Raw genomic sequence first — 18,496 nt, forward strand, 5'->3', positions numbered from 1 at the left:
TTGTTGTTCATTGATTGTTTTCCATACATGCCTTGACTGGGGGCTCCAGCTGATCCAGTGACCCCTTGCTCAGGCCAGGAACTTTTGGGCTCAAGCCAGTGACCATGGGGTCATGTCTGTGATCTCACGCTCAAGCCAGCCATCCTGTGCTCAAGCTGGTGAGCCCACACTCAAGCCAGCGACCTTGAAGTTTGAAACGTGGGTCTTCATTGTCCCAGGTCAATACTCTATCTACTGAGCCACCACTGGTCAGGCACTAGCCAGAAATTTTAACAGAGGAACACATTCAGTGTCTGAAAGATGGTCCTGTTTGGTACATAAATTGGCCACACTTGCCAATGCTAGTTTTGAAATGCCATGTTCTAATCCATATGTTTGGTGATTGCGTTGCTTAGCAGTATAGTCTATCTTCTGTGTACATGTTAACCTTTCTATGTTCTGTCATGGTGCATTTAAAGTAAGAAATAATTACCAAATTTAAAATTCACTATTCCAGATATAAGCAGTACCACAACTTACTCCTCTGTTTGCAAACAAAGCTTTATTGTTTTTTCTGTGTGTGTGTGTGTGTGTGTGTGCATGTGTGTGTGTTGTTTTAAGTTTGGTTACTACAAGGTGGGGCAATAGTAGTCTACAGTTGCATACTCACAATTGCCTCCTAGAGAAACATACAGTCTCACAATCAAAACTGTAAGCCTACCTTTGCCCTACTCTGTGTGTTTTGTCCTAACTTCAGAATTTTTAGGATGTGAAGAATGAATCTTTGAATCAAGGAAACAGGGTGATACTGCTGTAGAGTTGTGTTTCAAAACTGAAAAACATTTTCTTAGGAAAAATAAGCCATGCTTGTGGATTTTTAGAAAACATCCCATACTGAATTATTGCTTAAACTACATTTTTTTAAAAATTCACCAATTCTGATTCATTTTACAGATAGAATATAATTGTCCTAGGAGAGAAAATAACTGTCAAAGGGCAAATGCCCCTTTTTTTTCCCAGAACTTTTAGTTCAATATTCTACTCTGAACCACTCACAGAGGTGAGAATTAGAAGAATGAGTCAGAGGGGGAAAAGATGGCAGCGGAGTAGGTGGACTCACAGACGCCCAACTCTCACCACCAAACTGGAATACAAATCAATTTAGGAAAAATCAACATGAAAAACCAACTCTGAACTACAAGAACAGCTATCAAAAACCAAGGAGCAAAGAAGAAGCCACAACAAACCTGGTACGGAGTGCCTGAATCTCCCCTGCTTGCAGGAACGGAGGGGGGCGGTGAGGCTGAGAGCCCAGAGGGGATCTCACACAAGGGAAAAGAGCAGAAACTACTGCTCACAGCCACTTGCCTGGCGACCAGGGAGCGAGGTGTGTTGAAAAGACCAGCTTATCTCCCAAGTGGAAAGGAAAGAGAGAGGGACAGACTGTGAGGAGCTAAGGAATGAAGGAGATGACCTAAAAATGCTGACTCATCCATGCTGGAGGCAGCCATAGCTGGGGGAGGGGCTGAACCTTTCACAAAACAGAGCTGAATTGCTTCCAAATCAGAGATCTCCGGACATCTATCCAGCTCCAATCAGCGCAATAAGACATAGCTGAAAACAAGAAGTGGGGAGGTGGGGGAGTAACTCAGGTCTCCATGGAGATCTGAGATACACCTCCCCTTACTAAAGCTGAGAAAACACCCTGCCCCCAGAGAGATTAGTTGGCTAAAGAGGCCTTCAGAGTATCAGGTTACACCTATCGCATTCCTGGATACAGTTTTAAGGAAGCCCCCTGCTGAGATGAGTAAACAAGACTATCACCTGTTAAGAAAACAAACAAATCAAGACTTCAAAGCTGCCCAAATCCAAAAGTGGATTACAGATAACAGCTGATGCCAACCCAAGAAGACCTAGAAATAACACAACTGAAAACTGGAGGCAGACAACACCAAGCCTAGACTCAACCAACTCTACAAATAAAACACCCAAAAACAGACAATGAGAAGACAAAGAAGTGCAATCCAAATGAAACCACAAGAGACATCTTCAGGAGATGAACTGAGTGATATGGAAATAATCAAACTTCCAGATGCGGAGTTCAAAATAATGATTGTAAGGATGCTTAGGGATCTTAGAACAACAATGGATGGTCATTATGAACACCTAAATAAAGAAATAGCAAGTATAAAAAAGAACCAGTCGGAGATAACAAATACAATATCAGAAATAAAGACCACAATGGAAGGAATTAAAAACAGGATATATAAGGCTGAGGATCAAATCAGCAAGTTGGAGGACAACTGGAAGAAGGCATGAAAGCAGAGAAGAAAAGAGAAAAGAGACTCAAAAAGTCAGAGGAAACTCTTAGAGAGCTCTGTGACAACATGAAGAGAAATAACATCCGCATCATAGGGGTTCCTGAAGAAGAAGAAAAAGAACAAGGAATAGAGACTTTGTTCAATCATATCATAGCTGAAAACTTCCCTAAATTAATGCAAGAGAAACTCTCACAAGTCCAAGAAGCACAGAGGACTCCATTAAAGAGAAACCCAAAGAAACCTACACCAAGACACATCATAATTAAAATACCAAAGCTAAGTGATAAAGAGAAAATATTAAAAGCTGCAAGAGAAAAAAAAGTTATTACCTACAAATGAGCCCCCATAAGGATGACATCAACTTCTCAACAGAAACACTTGAGGCCAGAAGGGAATGGCAAGAAATATTCAAAGTAATGCAGAACAAGAACCTACAACCAAGACTACTTTATCCAGCAAGGCTATCATTTAAAATCGAAGGAGAAATAAAAAGCTTCCCAGACAAAAAACAACTCAAGGAATTCATTACAACCAAACCAATGCTGCAGGAAATGTTAAGGGCCTGTTGTAAACAGATCAAAGTGGGAAAAGAATATAGCAAAAAAGGAATACACCTTTAAAGAAGAAAATCGCAATAAACAACTACATATCAATAATAACCTTAAATGTAAATGGATTAAATGATCCAATCAAAAGACCTAGGATGGCCCTGGCCGGTTGGCTCAGCGGTAGAGCGTCGGCCTGGCGTGCGGGAGACCCGGGTTTGATTCCCGGCCAGGGCACATAGGAGAAGCACCCATTTGCTTCTCCACCCCCCCCCCTTTCTCTCTGTCTCTCTCTTCCCCTCCCACAGCCAAGGCTCCATTGGAGCAAAGATGGCCCAGGTGCTGGGGATGGCTCCTTGGCCTCTGCCCCAGGCGCTAGAGTGGCTCTGGTCGCGGCAGAGCAATGCCCCGGAGGGGCAGAGCATCGCCCCTTGGTGGGCAGAACGTCGTCCCTGGTGGGCATGCCGGGTGGATCTCGGTTGGGCGCATGCGGGAGTCTGTCTGACTGTCTCTCCCCGTTTCCAGCTTCAGAAAAAAAAAAAAGACATAGGGTAGCTGGTGGATAAGAAAACAGGACCCATACATACGCTGTCTACAAGAGACACACCTTAGAACAAAAGATACACATAGATTGAAGGTAAAAGGATGGAAAAAAACATTTCATGCAAAAGGAAATGAAAAAAAGCTGGGGTAGCAATACTTATATCAGACAAATTGGACTTTAAAACAAAGGATATAGTAAGAGATAAAGAAGGCCACTACATAATGATAAAGGGAGTAATACAACAGGAAGATATAACTAATATAACTATTATAAATATCTATGCACCTAATATAGGAGCACCCAAATATATAAAGCAGACTTTGATGGATTTAAAGGGCGAGATCAATAGCAATACTATAATAGTAGGGGATTTCAATACCCCACTAACATCACTAGATAGATCCTCAAGAAAGAAAATTAACAAAGAAACAGCAGACTTATTGGAAACACTAGATCAACTCGATTTAATAGATATCTTCAGAACCTTTCACCCTAAAGCAGCAGAATATACATTCTTTTCAAGTGCTCATGGTACATTCTCTAGGATAGACCACATGTTAGGGCACAAAAGTGCTCTCAACAAATTTAAAAAGACTGAAATCATATCAAGCACTTTCTCCGATCACAACGGCATGAAACTAGAAATGAACCACAACAAAAAAGCTCAAAAATTCTCAAACACATGGAAACTAAATAGCAGGTTGTGAAATGATGAGTGGATTAAGAATGAGATCAAAGAAGAAATAAAAAAATTCCTAGAAACGAATGACAATGAGCATATAACAACTCAAAATTTATGGGACACAGCGAAAGCAGTACTGAGAGGGAAGTTCATAGCACTACAGGCACACTTTCAGAAGCTAGAAAAAGCTCAAATAAACAACTTAACCCTGCATCTAGAAGAATTAGAAAAAGAACAGCAAGTAAAGCCCAAATGTAGTAGAAGGAAGGATATAATAAAGGTCAGAGCAGAAATAAATGACATAGAGGCTAAAGAAACAATACAGAGGATCAACGAAACTAGGAGCTGGTTCTTTGAAAAGATAAACAAGATTGATGAACCTTTAACTAGACTCACCAAGAAAAAGAGAGAGAGGACTCAAATAAATAAAATTAGAAATGAGAGAGGAGAAATAACAACTGACACAACAGAAATACAAAATATTGTAAGAAAATACTATGAAGAACTGTATGCCAAAAAACTAGACAACCTAGATGAAATGGACAAATTCCTTGAAACATACAATCTTCCAAAAATCAATCTGGAAGAATCAGAAAACCTAAACAGACTGATTACACCAAATGAGATCGAAACAGTTATCAAGAAACTCCCAACAAAGAAAAGTCCAGGGCCCGATGGCTTCACAACGGAATTCTACCAAATATTCAAAGAAGAACTAACTCCTATCCTTCTCAAACTATTTCAAAAAATTCAAGAGTAAGGAAGACTTCCAAGCTCCTTTTATGAGGCGAGCATAATTCTGATTCCAAAACCAGGCAAAGACAACACAAAGAAAGAAAATTATAGGCCAATATCTCTGATAAATATAGATGCTAAAATCCTCAACAAAATATTAGCAAACTGGATCCAACAATATATGGAAAAAATCATACACCATGATCAAGTGGGATTTATTTGGGGGAGGCAAGGCTGGTACAATATTTGTAAATCAATCAATGTGATTCATCACATAAACAAAAAGGAGAAAAACCATATGATAATTTCAATAGATGCAGAAAAAGCATTTGATAAAATCCAGCATCCATTCATGATCAAAACTCTCAGCAAAGTGGGAATACAGGGAACATACCTCAACATGATAAAAGCCATCTATGAGAAACCCACAGCCAACATCATACTCAATGGGCAAAAATTAAAAGCAATACTCTTAAGAACAGGAACAAGGCAGGGGTGCCCCCTTTCACTACTCTTATTTAACATAGTCCTGGAATTCCTAGCCACAGCAATCAGACAAGAAGAAGAAATAAAAGGCATTCAAGTTGGAAAAGAAGAAGTAAAACTATCATTATTTGCAGATGATATGATATTGTATATAGAAAACACTAAAGTCTCAGTCAAAAAGCTACTGTACCTGATAAATGAATTCAGCAAAGTGGCAGGATATAAAATCAATACTCAGAAATCAGAGGCATTTTTATACACCAACAATGAACAGTCAGAAAGAGAAATTAAGGAAACAATCCCCTTCACAATTACAACCAAAAAAATAAAGTACCTAGGAGTAAACTTAACCAAGGAGACTAAAGACTTGTACTTGGAAAATTACAAAGCATTGATAAAAGAAATCAAGGAAGATACACACAAGTGGAAGCATATACCGTGCTCATGGTTAGGAAGAATAAACATCATTAAAATGTCTATATTACCCAAAGCAATCTATAAATTCAATGCAATACCAATTAAAATACCAATGACATACTTCAAAGATATAGACCACATATTCCAAAAATTTATATGAAACCAAAAAAGAACACGAATACCTCAGCAATCTTACAAAAGAAGAATAAAGTGGGACGTATCACACTTCTTGATATCAAGTTATACTACAAGGCCATTGTACTCAAAACAGCCTGGTACTGGCATAAGAACAGGCATATAGATCAATGGAACAGAACAGAGAACCCAGAAATAAACCCACAGTTCTATGGACAACTGATATTTGACAAAGGAGGTAAGGAAATACAGTGGAGTAAAGACAGCCTCTTTAAGAAATGGTGTTGGGAAAATTGGACAGCTACCTGCAAAAAAATGAAACTAGATCACCAGCTTACACCACTCACAAAAATAAACTCAAAATGGATAAAAGACTTAAATGTAGGCCGTGAAACCATAAGCATCTTAGAAGAAAACATAGGCCGTAAGCGCTCCAACATCTCTCAGAGCAATATATTTGCTGATTTATCTCCACGGGGAAGTGAAATAAAAGATAGGATAAACAAATGGGACTATATCAAACTAAAAAGCTTTTGCACAGCTAAAGACAACAAGAACAGAATAAAAAGACAAACTACACAATGGGAGAACATATTTGACAATACGCCTGATAAGGGGTTAATAAACAAAATTTATAAAGAACTTGTAAATCTCAACACCAGGAAGACAAACAATCCAATCCAAATATGGGCAAAAGAGATGAATAGGCACTTCTCCAAAGAGGGCATACAGATAGCCAATAGGCATATGAAAAAATGCTCAACATCACTAATCATTAGAGAAATGCAAATTAAAACCACAATGAGATATCACCTCATACCAGCCAGAATGGCGCTCATCAACAAAACAACACAGAATAAGTGCGGGCGAGGATGTGGAGAAGAGGGAACCCTCCTGCATTCCTGGGAATGCAGACTGGCACAGCCACTGTGGAAAACAGTATGGAGATTCCTCAAAAAACTGAAAATCAAACTGTCTTTTGACCCAGCTATCCCACTTTTAGGAATATACCCCAAGGACACCATAGAACAGCTCCAAAAGGAGAAATGCACCCCCATGTTTGTGGCAGCATTGTTCACAATAGTGAAGATCTGGAAACAGCCCAAGTATCTGTCAGAGGACGAGTGGATTAAAAAGCTTTGGTACATATATACTATGGAATACTACTCAGCCATAAGAAATGATGAAATCGGATCATTTACAATAACATGGATGGACCTTGATAACATTATACGGAGTGAAATAAGTAAATCAGAAAAAAAACTAAGAACTATATGAATCCATACATAGAAGGGACATAAAAATGAGACTCAGAGACATGAACAAGAATGTGATGGCAACAGGGGTGGGGGGAGGAGGGATGGGGTGAAGAAGGAGAGAGGGCTTGGGGGAGGGGAGGGTCACAAAGAAACCCAGATAGAAGGTGACAGAATCAATTTAACTTTGGGGGAGGGGTATACAGCACAATCAAATGTCAAAATAATCTAGAGATGTTTTCTCTTAACATATGTACCCTGATTTATCAATGTCACTGCATTAAATTTAATAAATAAATTTTAAAAAAAAAGAATGAGTCAGAGAAAAGGAGTAGAGATGAGTTCTGGTTTTGACATGTTTGAGTCATGGTAGGGACACCCAGGAGGCAATGAGATGTGGAAGTGCTTAGCTCAGCAAAATGAACTAAACTACATTAGTAGATTTTTGAAATTGAATGTGACCTATTAAAGTTGGTTAGATATTCTGGCTGTGTAAGAATAGAAAAACCTAATTAACTCAACACCATCAACACCATGTATTGAAAATAATTTTTGTTTTCAGTTTATTGCCAGTGGCTTCTTAGTGCTAAATCATGTAATCACATATGTGAGAGTCTGTTTCTGGGATCTTTATTCTGTTCTATTGGTTAATCTTTTTCTTCTTCTACCAATACTGTACTCTTAATTATTTTAGTTTTCAAAGAAGGCTTGATGTCTGGTATGTAAGTTCTCCAATTTTATTCCTTGAGATTTTCTTGGTTATTTATGGACATTTGCATTTCCATATATATTGTAAAACAGGCATTTCAATTTCCACAAAAGAAAATTGATGGGCTTCTGGTTGGAATTGCATTGAATCTAGAAATTAATTTTGGAAGAATGGACTCTTACCAGTATTGAGTCTTTCAATCCAAGAATATGATATTTATGTGGGCTTTCTTTAATTTCTCTCAATATTTTGTAGTTTTTGTGTCTTAAATATTTTTATTAGAATTACTCCAGTTATTTAAGTTTTTTAAAAATGATATTGTAAATACTGTTATTAGCTTTTAAAAATTTAGTGTCTAATTGGTTTTTTTGCTCACATTTAGAAATACAGTTGAATTTGTATACTGTTCTTTTATCCAGCAACCTTGCAAATTCATGTGTCACTTCTAATAATTTTTCTATACAGTAGTTTGGAAATTTATAAATATAATCATATAGTTTAAAAATGTTTTATTTCTTCCTTTATCCTTTTTTTTTTCCTTGCTTTGTAGTGCTACCTGGACATCCAGTAAAATGTTGAATTTCATTCAGGTTTCTGTTAGATTTCTAATATGGTTGGAAATCCCTGTCAGATTTCTAATCAGGGGGTGGGGTAGAGGATTAATAATTTACCATTAAGGATGATGTTTGCTATAAATGTTCTTGTAAGCACTCTTAATTAGATTAAGGAAATTCTCTATTCCTAGTTTGCTAAGAACTATTTTTTAAATTAGAAATTTGTGTAAAGTTCTACTAAACATTTTCCTGAATGTTTGGAGATGATAATATGATTTTTCTCCTTTATAGTCTTAATGTGGTATACTACATGAAAGGTTTTCAGATACATGTATTAAGTTAAGCCAACATCACATCCCCAGAACAGGCTCAACTTGTGACTTATTATCCCGTGTATGTAAGACTAGATTCAAAAACCATGTCTGATAACTCTGTTATCTGGATCACCTATGGATCTACTTCCATTATCTGTTTGTTCCCTTGATTTTTCTTCATTTGGTTTTATTTCCTGGAATGATTAATAATTTTTTTTAATTAAATTTTTGGCATTATTTATGAAAAACAGTTCTTAGATACTGTTATCTTCTTCCAGATTCGATTTTATTTTCTTCCAGAAAGCAGACAGAATGCAAGCAGATTACCTTGTTTGTTTGTTTGTTTGTTTGTTTTGTTCAAGTTGAGGCTGGGTTTCAGGATGTGTTAAGGCTCATCTGTTCCTGGTTTCCCCTTTTCCTAGAGGTTAGCCCTTCAGGGGTCTCAGCTGAAGGTCTAGAATGTTTATTAGAGCCCATCTTCCTTGGTGGGCTCTGAACTCTTCATTTTGAACTCCCCAGCAATGTGAGACTGCCAGAATGTCTGCTTTGCTTTATATCGTCTAAGCAGTTTCTTTATTTATGTATTTTCTTTTTTACAGAGACAGAGAGTGAGTCAGACAAGAGGGATAGACAGGGACAGACAGGAACGGAGAGAGATGAGAAGCATCAATTATTAGTTTTTCATTGTGCGTTGCAACACCTTAGTTGTTCATTGATTGCTTTCTCATATGTGCCTTGACCGCAGGCCTTCAGCAGACCTAGAACCCCTTGTTGGACCTAGCGACCTTGGGTTCAAGCTGGTAGGCTTTGGCTCAAACCAGATGAGCCCGTGCTCAATCTGGCGACCTCGGGGTCTCGAACCTGGGTCCTCTGCATCCCAGTCCGATGCTCTATCCATTGCGCCACCACCTGGTCAGGCTAAGCAGTTTCTTTTTGCTTGTTTTCTTAGCTTCTTACTTCATGCATACACAGCTTCATATTTGGCAAAATATTGGAGTTCAAGGCAGCCAGAGCTTGAAGAGCCAATGTCCTAGAGGAAGTGAACCCAAACTTCTATGAGATCACTTTTATGAGCTCATTTCTATGCAGCCCCTTTCCTCTGGGACCTTAGCCCTTCAAGTTCTAGCTGCCTTAAACTCCAGGATCCCAGCTAGTGAGTGACATTGCTCCAGACCAGGGGTCCCCAAACTTTTTACACAGGGGGCCAGTTCACTGTCCCTCAGACCGTTGGAGGGCCGGACTATAAAAAAAACTATGAACAAATCCCTATGCACACTGCACATATCTTATTTTAAAGTAAAAAGACAAAATGGGAACAAATACAATATTTAAAATAAAGAACAAGTAAATTTAAATCAACAAACTGACCAGTATTTCAATGGGAACTATTCTCCTCTCACTGACCACCAGTGAAAGAGGTGCCCCTTCCGGAAGTGCAGTGGGGGCCAGATAAATGGCCTTAGGGGTCCACAAGCGGCCTGCGGGCCGTAGTTTGGGGACCCCTGCTCCAGACTCTAAGCTGATGCTCCTTTCTGTTTGGCATCTGTGCCTCATGCAAGGAATCAACAAATGCCTTGAGATAAAAAAAAGAAAAGCAATAGCAAATATAATGCATTTTCCTTCTTTCTGAAATCTTGACTCATCAAGTGTTGACTGTGTTGACTTCTTTAAGATAATTTCCAATAGGTTTGTTTATTTTTAAACTTGTTCTTAGTGAGAGTGTCAATATAATACATCATAGTCAGAAGCATACATCTCTGAAGTATCATGTTTTTATTTGGAAATCTTTATAATGAATTCCCACAAATGTTGATATTTGATTCCTTAACCAAATAGTATCATTCTGAAAACAAGACCTGAACCCAGTAGTTGATCCAGTTCCAGGATCTAAAGGGATAGATAGCTTCTTTGGAAAAGCTATCTTTTTATAGATGATTGCACTATGAATTCTGTTGGATTTTCAGTGCTGCCTGCTAGAGTGAAGTGAGTGAACTTTAATCATCACTGAGATAAAAGTGAGATATCTGAGACTATTTTCTTTTTTTAAAGAGAAGGGTAAATTTGAGAAAGCTAAGATAAGAGAACACTATTGTAGTTAGGTAGAAGAATATCAAAGCCTTTTATTGCTATGTACAACCACACTTGTTTCTCTTTTTTGTATCTGGCTTTCACAGGTATGATCTTCAGGGACTCCTGAAAACTCTGCTGACTTGATAATCTCTGGTGCACTCAGCGTGGGCCTCAGGCAGGAATTGAATTTTTCAGTGTTTGTTCCTTTGCCCTTGAAAAAGGAATAATACCACTGACCCACAATTCAGGTTATGTAACTAGTTAGTTTTATCTTTTGAATGAAAGTGCATATTATTTATACTTAGAGTGATATCTACCTGAAATTTAAAAAGTAAAGGCTCAAGAAGCTGCCAGACCTTGTTCCTCAGTCTGTTTATGCTGTTCTTTACTAAGACACAGGGTAGAAAAGAATGTCACAGAGAGGAATTAAAGTTGTCATAAAGAATTATGTACACTCAAAAGAATGCTAAATTTGGGGGAGAGGAGAAGTCAGAATGTGTTGGGCAGAGGAAACTCTTGTTTGGGAACTGCTTATCTGCTTGGTAAATATGAAAGAGAAAAGAAAATAGGTTTTTATTTCTGGAAACTGTGCTTTCTGTGTCATTCATTCTCAGAAATGGATTGCTTTAGTGCTAGCACCTCCTCACCAGGATGACCAGCTTTGGGGGGCAGGCCATAGGAAGAGTTAAGGTTATTTTGTGAAACACCTTTTTTTAAAAAAATCAAATTAACAGTATTTTTGCTGCTTTATTTCCCCATACTGGACAAGGACATGGATATGTAGAATTGGTAATAAGAACTAAGATTTGGATATAACATATATGAAAGGTGGCAGAACTCCTTGTTCAATCTGTACTTGGTCATGAGGGGATATTGGAGTATACCCCAATGTATGGGAACATTATTTTATTTATGTGGCCAAAGAGGACAGGTTAGGTAGCCATGAATTTACATAAACTAACTTCTTATAATACTGCTACCTTGGACTTAGTCTTACCTGTGATTATAATGACTAGGTTGATAACTCATAGAGGGTAAGGTCAACCAATAAGACAATCAGACAGTAAGGTCAACCAACAAGACAATCAGACACTTCCTTGTGGAGCAGCCACCTTTGCTTTGCACTGTTTAAGGAGAGGAGCAAGAAATCTTGAGAGCAGGTAGCTTTGAGCCTCGAGTCCAAAATCAAGTGAAAGTGATGCTACCTATATTTAAGAAAGAGGGATTATAACCTAGCTATTCCATTTCTGGGAATGTATCCGAAGAAATCTGAAATGCTAATTTGAAAGAATATTTGCACCCCTATGTTCATTGCCATGTTATTCATAATAGCTAAGATTTGGAAGCAGTCCAAGGGCCCATTAGTAGAGTGAAAATTTTTTTTAAAGCTGTAGTACATTTACACAATGGAATACTATTTGGCCACAAAAAAGAAGGAAATTTTACCCTTGCTAGAGCATGGATAGACCTGGAGAACATTATGCTAAGGGAAATGAGCCAGTCAGAGAAAGACAAGTACCATGATTTCACTCATATGTGGAATCTAATGAATAAAGTGAGCTAACAAAGAGAATAGAAACAGACTCATACATAGATAAAAGACTGAGCTGTCAGAGGGGAGGAAGCTTGCAGGGTTGGATGAAAAAGTTGAAGAAATTAATAATAAAAAATCCCTGCTCATGATACAGATAACAGTATGGTGATTACCAAAGGGAAAGGGGGATGTGGGAGGTAGAACAGGGTCTGAGGGGATAAATGGTGATGGAAGGAAACTTGACTTGAGGTGGTGATATATCTCTAATACAGATAATGTATTAGAGCATTGTGCACTTGTAACCTATATAATTTTACTAACCAATGTCACCCAATAAATTTAATAGAAAAGAAAAAAGAGAAGAGGGAGTATGCTGTAGGACAATGGCTCTCAAAGTATGGTCCTCAGACTAGCAGCAGCAGCATCACCTGAGAACCTGTTAGGAATACACATTCTCAGGCCCTGCCCCAGTAGCTCTGGGGTGGACCTAGCAGTCTCTGTGTTAACAAGCTTCCAGAGGATCCTGACACAGGCTGAACTAGAAAACCACTGCTAAGATGGCTAAGAACATGTATAATGTGTGAGCCAAATTGACTGGTTTCAAATCCCAGCACTGCATTTACTGGCTATGTGACTGTGAGCACCTACTCAACCTCTCTGCTCCTCCATTTCCTTATCTGCCAACCTGTAATAGTGTTATCACTATTTACCTCTTATGGTGGTAGTGAGGAGTTAGCATGTGTAAGAGCACTTAGTACAGTCCCATAGTAAACACCATGTAAGAGCTGAGCTATGTTAATATTCTGACAGCAAAGTGATTTGTGTTGGTTTGTTGAAGATGAAATATCCCTTACAGAGTAGGTACCTTTGATATGTGAATTTCCTTTCATACTCTGCTAGTCCTAGAGGTGGAATTTGGGTAATATCAAGTGGAATAACATCAATGGGAACTTAGCTAATTATCTAATAATAATGTCCATTCATCCATGCTACTCAAATCTGTGTGCGTGTGTGTGTGTGTGTGTGTGTGTGTGTGTGTAGCAGTTTACCCTGGGTTGTAGTGCTATGTTTTCAAATCCCATTTGTTTTTTATCTTTTTAGTGGTAAAATTTTAGACATAATCCTTCATATATGATACATCACATAAGCAAAATTACAAAACCTTTGCTTTAATATCTAATTTTCTAAAATGATTGATTTTTTTTACTTTCATTCAATTTGAAAGTTGAATTTTCCTTACTGCACAATGTTGGTTCATCAGGGTATGAATGTTGTTTTGCACCTTAGTTTACCATTAAGTGCAGACACATAAATGACAAAGGAGTATGTTATGAAGAAATAAAGAAACAAATCACAGACTCATTGTATCAAATATTTCACACATCTGCTTTCTTCAAACTTATAAATTCTATTTTATGGAGAACATAGTAAAATGGTTAGTAGTAAGCAGAGTTGTAAATATCAGGGCTGTGTGACTTTAATGGGTAGCATTTGTCAGGAAAGGTCAAAACCAGGAGCTCAGATGCCTTCTGACCTCCTTCAAGAGCAAAGGAGAGACTTTAAGACCCACTGTATTTTCCTATAGTGCTATCTGCTTCTCAGCCTGATCAAGTGTCACTGACAAGGTTAGGCTGTGTGATGGGATGAACCACATAGGAGTGACTTTGCCCATAAACACTAATTCTACAAGTCTTGTGGGTGGCTTGCTGGTCAGGAAACCATAGCACCAGAGTGAAATTTTGAAAATTTTTAGAGATCTCTTGTTAGACTTATTAATTGTTAAGAATGCCCAGGATGAGGGAACTCTTGCCCAAGAGTCGGGATAACAGTGAGAATAACACTTTTGTATCCTTGAAGATGGAACACATGTTCATCGTGAAACCTGGATCTATGAGTTAGTTGAGAAAAAAATAGGCAATAAATTTGTCCAAAATTTTATCATTTTCTTGTTTCAGGATTTTCTTTGACAGTATGCTTACTTGAGTGTCTATCATCTCAGTAGGAGGGTCCAAATAATGCAGTCGTGGTAGTCATTTTGGCCAGACCTTAGGATTTTTTATCAGGTGGCAACTCATATTTTAGATGAAATGGCAGACCTCAGCCCTACTGCAGGGATATCTACAAGGGAACCTGTTGGTCACATAGTGAAATCAGGTGCATCCTGTCTAAGGCTACACTTTTACAGAGATGGGAGACTAAGAAGGCTGTGTGTCACTGAAGAAAAGTAAGCAGAAGTGGGTCAGATCAAGAACTGTTTCAGTGACCTGTGATAAATCATGTCTCTGATATATCTGAGTTATTGGAAACACTGAGGGTGAGCCAGCAAAGTTGTTCCTTAAAGCTGTAATTCTTTTTTTTTTAATTGATTTTAGAGAGAAAAAAGAGTTTCAAAAGAGAGAGAGAAATATCAATTTATTGTTTTACCTACTTATGCATTCATTGGTTGATTCTTATATGTGCCCTGTCCTGGGATAGAACTCTCAAACGTTGGCATATGGGGACGACTCTAACCAATTGAGTTCCCAGCCAAATCCAAAACTGTAATTCTTAAAATTCCTCACCCTGTCTATCTGACTGCATGTAGTGGTGGTCTCAGTCTAGACAGAGTGTTCTGCCTAGAAGGAGGAATATGGCAAGGCCGGGAGGTCTATCTTGGAGCCCTCCCTGCATGCACCTTTCACCCCTTCCTCTCTGGACTCTGGTGTGCGTACGTGATTCCAGGTCCTGTGCCAGCCTGAGTATCTTCATGTGTTGTCTGAATTCACCTGACATTGGCATTTGTGTGCAGTAAACTCTGACCCTTTACCCTGCTCTGAGCCCTAGTTCAGTATTTTCAACCTGTGCCCTGGACTTTTCTTGACTCTCTTTTAAATTTGTAAATTTTATTTAACTTTTTTAAAAATTGATTTCAGTGAGAGAGAAAGGGGAATAAAGAGATAGAAACAGGAACTTCAATCTGTTCCTGTATGTGCCCTGACCAGGGATTGAACCAACAACCTCTGTGCTTCCAGATGCTCTAACCAACTGAGCTACCCAGCCAGGGCTTGACTCTGTTTTCTAGATACATGGTGGCTAAGAATCTGGGCTCTGATTTTGAGACCTGGTTGGCCCACTTATACCTGTGACCTTGCCCTCTGTGGGCTTTGTGCTGTCAGCTATGGGACCCTCCTCTCCAGGCTACCCGAGGAGTAAAGGCAGGCTCCTGGCTCATGCCTGCATATTGAAGGCTCACAGTAAATGTTCATTGTTTCTCTTCCCATTTAGTCCTTCCCACAGGACCTGAGTGTCCTAGATTTAAACATGACATTTGAGACTGCCAGTCTGCCAGTGAGCCAGAGTGTTTTGTCTTCCTACCCTGTGTTTGTGTGCCCTGCAGGCCCCTTAAGCAGTGAGGGCTAGCATCATCCCTGTTGTCCAGCCAGGGTAGTGTGGCAGAGAAACAGGAACTCCTGGGGGCCCAGCCTGACTCAAGAACGGAGTCAAGACAGAAACGTGGGCTCCCTGTGTCCACCAATCCCCACCATCTCTGCAGATTTCATTTCTCCCACATCGTGATTATTACACCTTATCAACACTTCCACCTCTGCCCCAAGTTGAGCTTCTGACTTCTGTTCTCCTTATTTAATCATACCCTTCTTCTTTCTCCTTTTCTCTGCTTTCTCTCTCTTGTCTTTGGAAGGTGGCCTTCTACCCAGCTCCCATTTCCTCTTATAATAGACTCCCATTTCCTTTATCATAAACCCTACTTTTTAAAAAATCAAAGCTCACTCTAGTTCTTTCTACCAGCTATGCCTCATTCATACCTTGGACTGTATTTTTCTCTATCTTTGTGACAAGACCTTAAAAATTATGTATATCATTGAAGCTCTATAAATAGCAACAAGTGACCTTGATAGTGGGCTCATACACTGGCCCTCTCCCTCCATGGCAACCTCGGGCCCCAAAATTCTCCCTGCATCTTCATTCTGAAGGGCACTGTGCTGACGTGAGCATGTCTCCCTTCAGGACCAGGGCTGTGCTCCCCACAGTGCTGCACATAGCGTCAGTGTTATTGCTAGAGAAGGATCTTCCTCTGACCTTCCAAAAGAGAATTTATGTCTTTTTGTACCTGAACTTCAAAGCTTTGGACTCGCAGTCCCCTCTTGCTGTTTTCTATGGACACCCCCATCTCCCTGCTCACAGTTACCTCAGTAATGGAGAGGGGTGATTTGTCCGGGGGGGGGGTGACACATATGTGTTATAGAGTGCTTCAAAGACAGCAGGCCTGGATGTGGGATGTGCCCCCTGAAGACTCTGTTCAGCAGCTGAATAAACTACTTTTAGCTGGACCTAATGTTTGAAGCTTTGGAAAAGATGACAATAGAGTTTTCTTCTAACTCTAAGCCATGTAAACAGGAGAAATGTTTTCCTCTCTGAGAAATATAAGATGTTTCACAGGCCTTACAAATATTCAGAAGAATAGAGGTAAAAGTGTGTTCATTTGTCACAGGTTGTCATTCACAATAATCCCAGAAGGCAGGATGTCATTGTGGGAAACCAAGTCCACATTCTTTTCACTAGCTAGTTCTTTCACGTACTTGCTTTTGACCCTGGCCTCCTGACCCAGACCTCACAGTAGAGTCCCAGTTTCCCCAGCTATAAAATGGGGAGAAGGATGTTCTGCTGAGCTTTCAGGATGTTCTAAGGACTGAGGAAGGCAGAGCATATGGAAACACTAACTTACACATACTTCATTGGTATTGAGATGTTCATCTTATTAAATTTAGTATTTAGTCCCATTTTTCCTATCCTGTAAGATATTTCAGCAATGTATTTCCAGCACCAGGAGATTTGAATCTTTCCATGGCCGAAATATCCCCCTTCCATGTCATGGGAATTCCAGGTCATTTCATGCCAGTGACCCTGAGATATCAACCCAGAATTAAAGTGCCCTTATGACACACGAAAGTGATCAACCCCTAATACTGCCCCACCATGACATGTGGGTGAGCAGGAAGAAACCCTCATTCTATCTTCCACAACCCGTAGGGTTATGTTAGTTGAAAACTGTAAAAAGAAATATAGAAAATTCCCTGTGGAGTCCAATGGAAGGAAAGGACTCAAGGAGTTTGCCTCAAAGAACCCCAGCCCTGGCTCACAGCTCTGCTAGGATAAACTTTAAAATCACTCAGCATACACCCACATTACATGGTCCAGACAAGAAGGGACTTGATACTTACCATAGACCACACAAATGCCTTAATTAAAAGAAAAGGACTGCTGACTACTCAGAAATACAGTGCAGCTTCTCATTTCTCCTTAGTTCACAGGAACTAACATGTGAAGATTGTCAGGTCCTAGTTGTTTTTGTTTTTGTTTTTTTAATGAGCAAAGCACAACTTTATTAGTGCTCACACTGATCCCAATCTTAATATCTTCTTAAAGATTTCCTTACTGCCCCCACGCTTTCTCTCTTTATAGAGTTCGTTATCCATAAAGTAAGCAACAATATAACCCCATCTATTTATATATCTGTCTGTCTACCTAATTTCAAAAAAGATTTGGTATAAGCACCAGAACAAGGTTCTTGTTGAAGCCGAGGGACCCCCGTGTTTGGGAGAAAGCTGATGTCTCTGCAGTAGCCCAGTACATGCTCATCTCTCCCCAGGTTGTGTCATCCATGTGTCCTCAATGGTATCACACCCGCCAAGCTGAGGCAAGTCGCTGTATACAGTGCCTTATGGTGGACTGGATCTGCCTTTGGCATCTTTTATGTGACAGCAAGGCAGGAGGACAGAGGGAGAAGGAGCTGAGGGGAGAGCATGCTATTCACTGTGCCATCTTTTCTTTCTTTCAGGGACTCTGACCTATTTCTGTTGGACACCCGCGTAGTGTGGGCCTCAGAAGAAGGCTGGCTGGAATTTGACATCACGGCCACTAGCAATCTGTGGGTTGTGACCCCACAGCACAACATGGGGCTGCAGCTGAGCGTGGTGACTCGGGATGGTAAGTCTGCCAAAACCAGGCAAGCAGTCGCTGTCATTCATTTTTTTTTACAACAGTTATGAAAGAACTGTGGTTTACAGGAGAGTCTGTGGCTCAGGATGGCTTCATTTACTGTTTCCTCTTAACTGCTATTAAAAAGCAAAACCTTTCCCTGAAAGGACTAGGAGCCAGTTAGGTGGTCAAGGTTCTGAGAGTGACAACAAGAGGAGGGCACCCAGAGGCAGAGGCAG

The 18,496-nt window shown here is 39.6% G+C and overlaps 1 protein-coding gene across 1 annotated transcript in view; it reads left to right on the top strand.

Annotated features, from left to right (window-relative positions):
- Nucleotides 1–18,496, top strand: part of BMP6 (bone morphogenetic protein 6) — a 213,511-nt gene that overhangs the window by 179,596 nt on the left and 15,419 nt on the right. Inside the window, exon 3 of the mRNA XM_066376998.1 lies at nt 18,118–18,266. Coding sequence (XP_066233095.1) covers nt 18,118–18,266 — 149 coding nt within the window. The remainder of the gene's footprint in view (nt 1–18,117; nt 18,267–18,496) is intronic.

This window comes from Saccopteryx leptura, chromosome 3, assembly GCF_036850995.1.
Source record: "Saccopteryx leptura isolate mSacLep1 chromosome 3, mSacLep1_pri_phased_curated, whole genome shotgun sequence".
Lineage (NCBI taxonomy): Eukaryota > Metazoa > Chordata > Mammalia > Chiroptera > Emballonuridae > Saccopteryx > Saccopteryx leptura.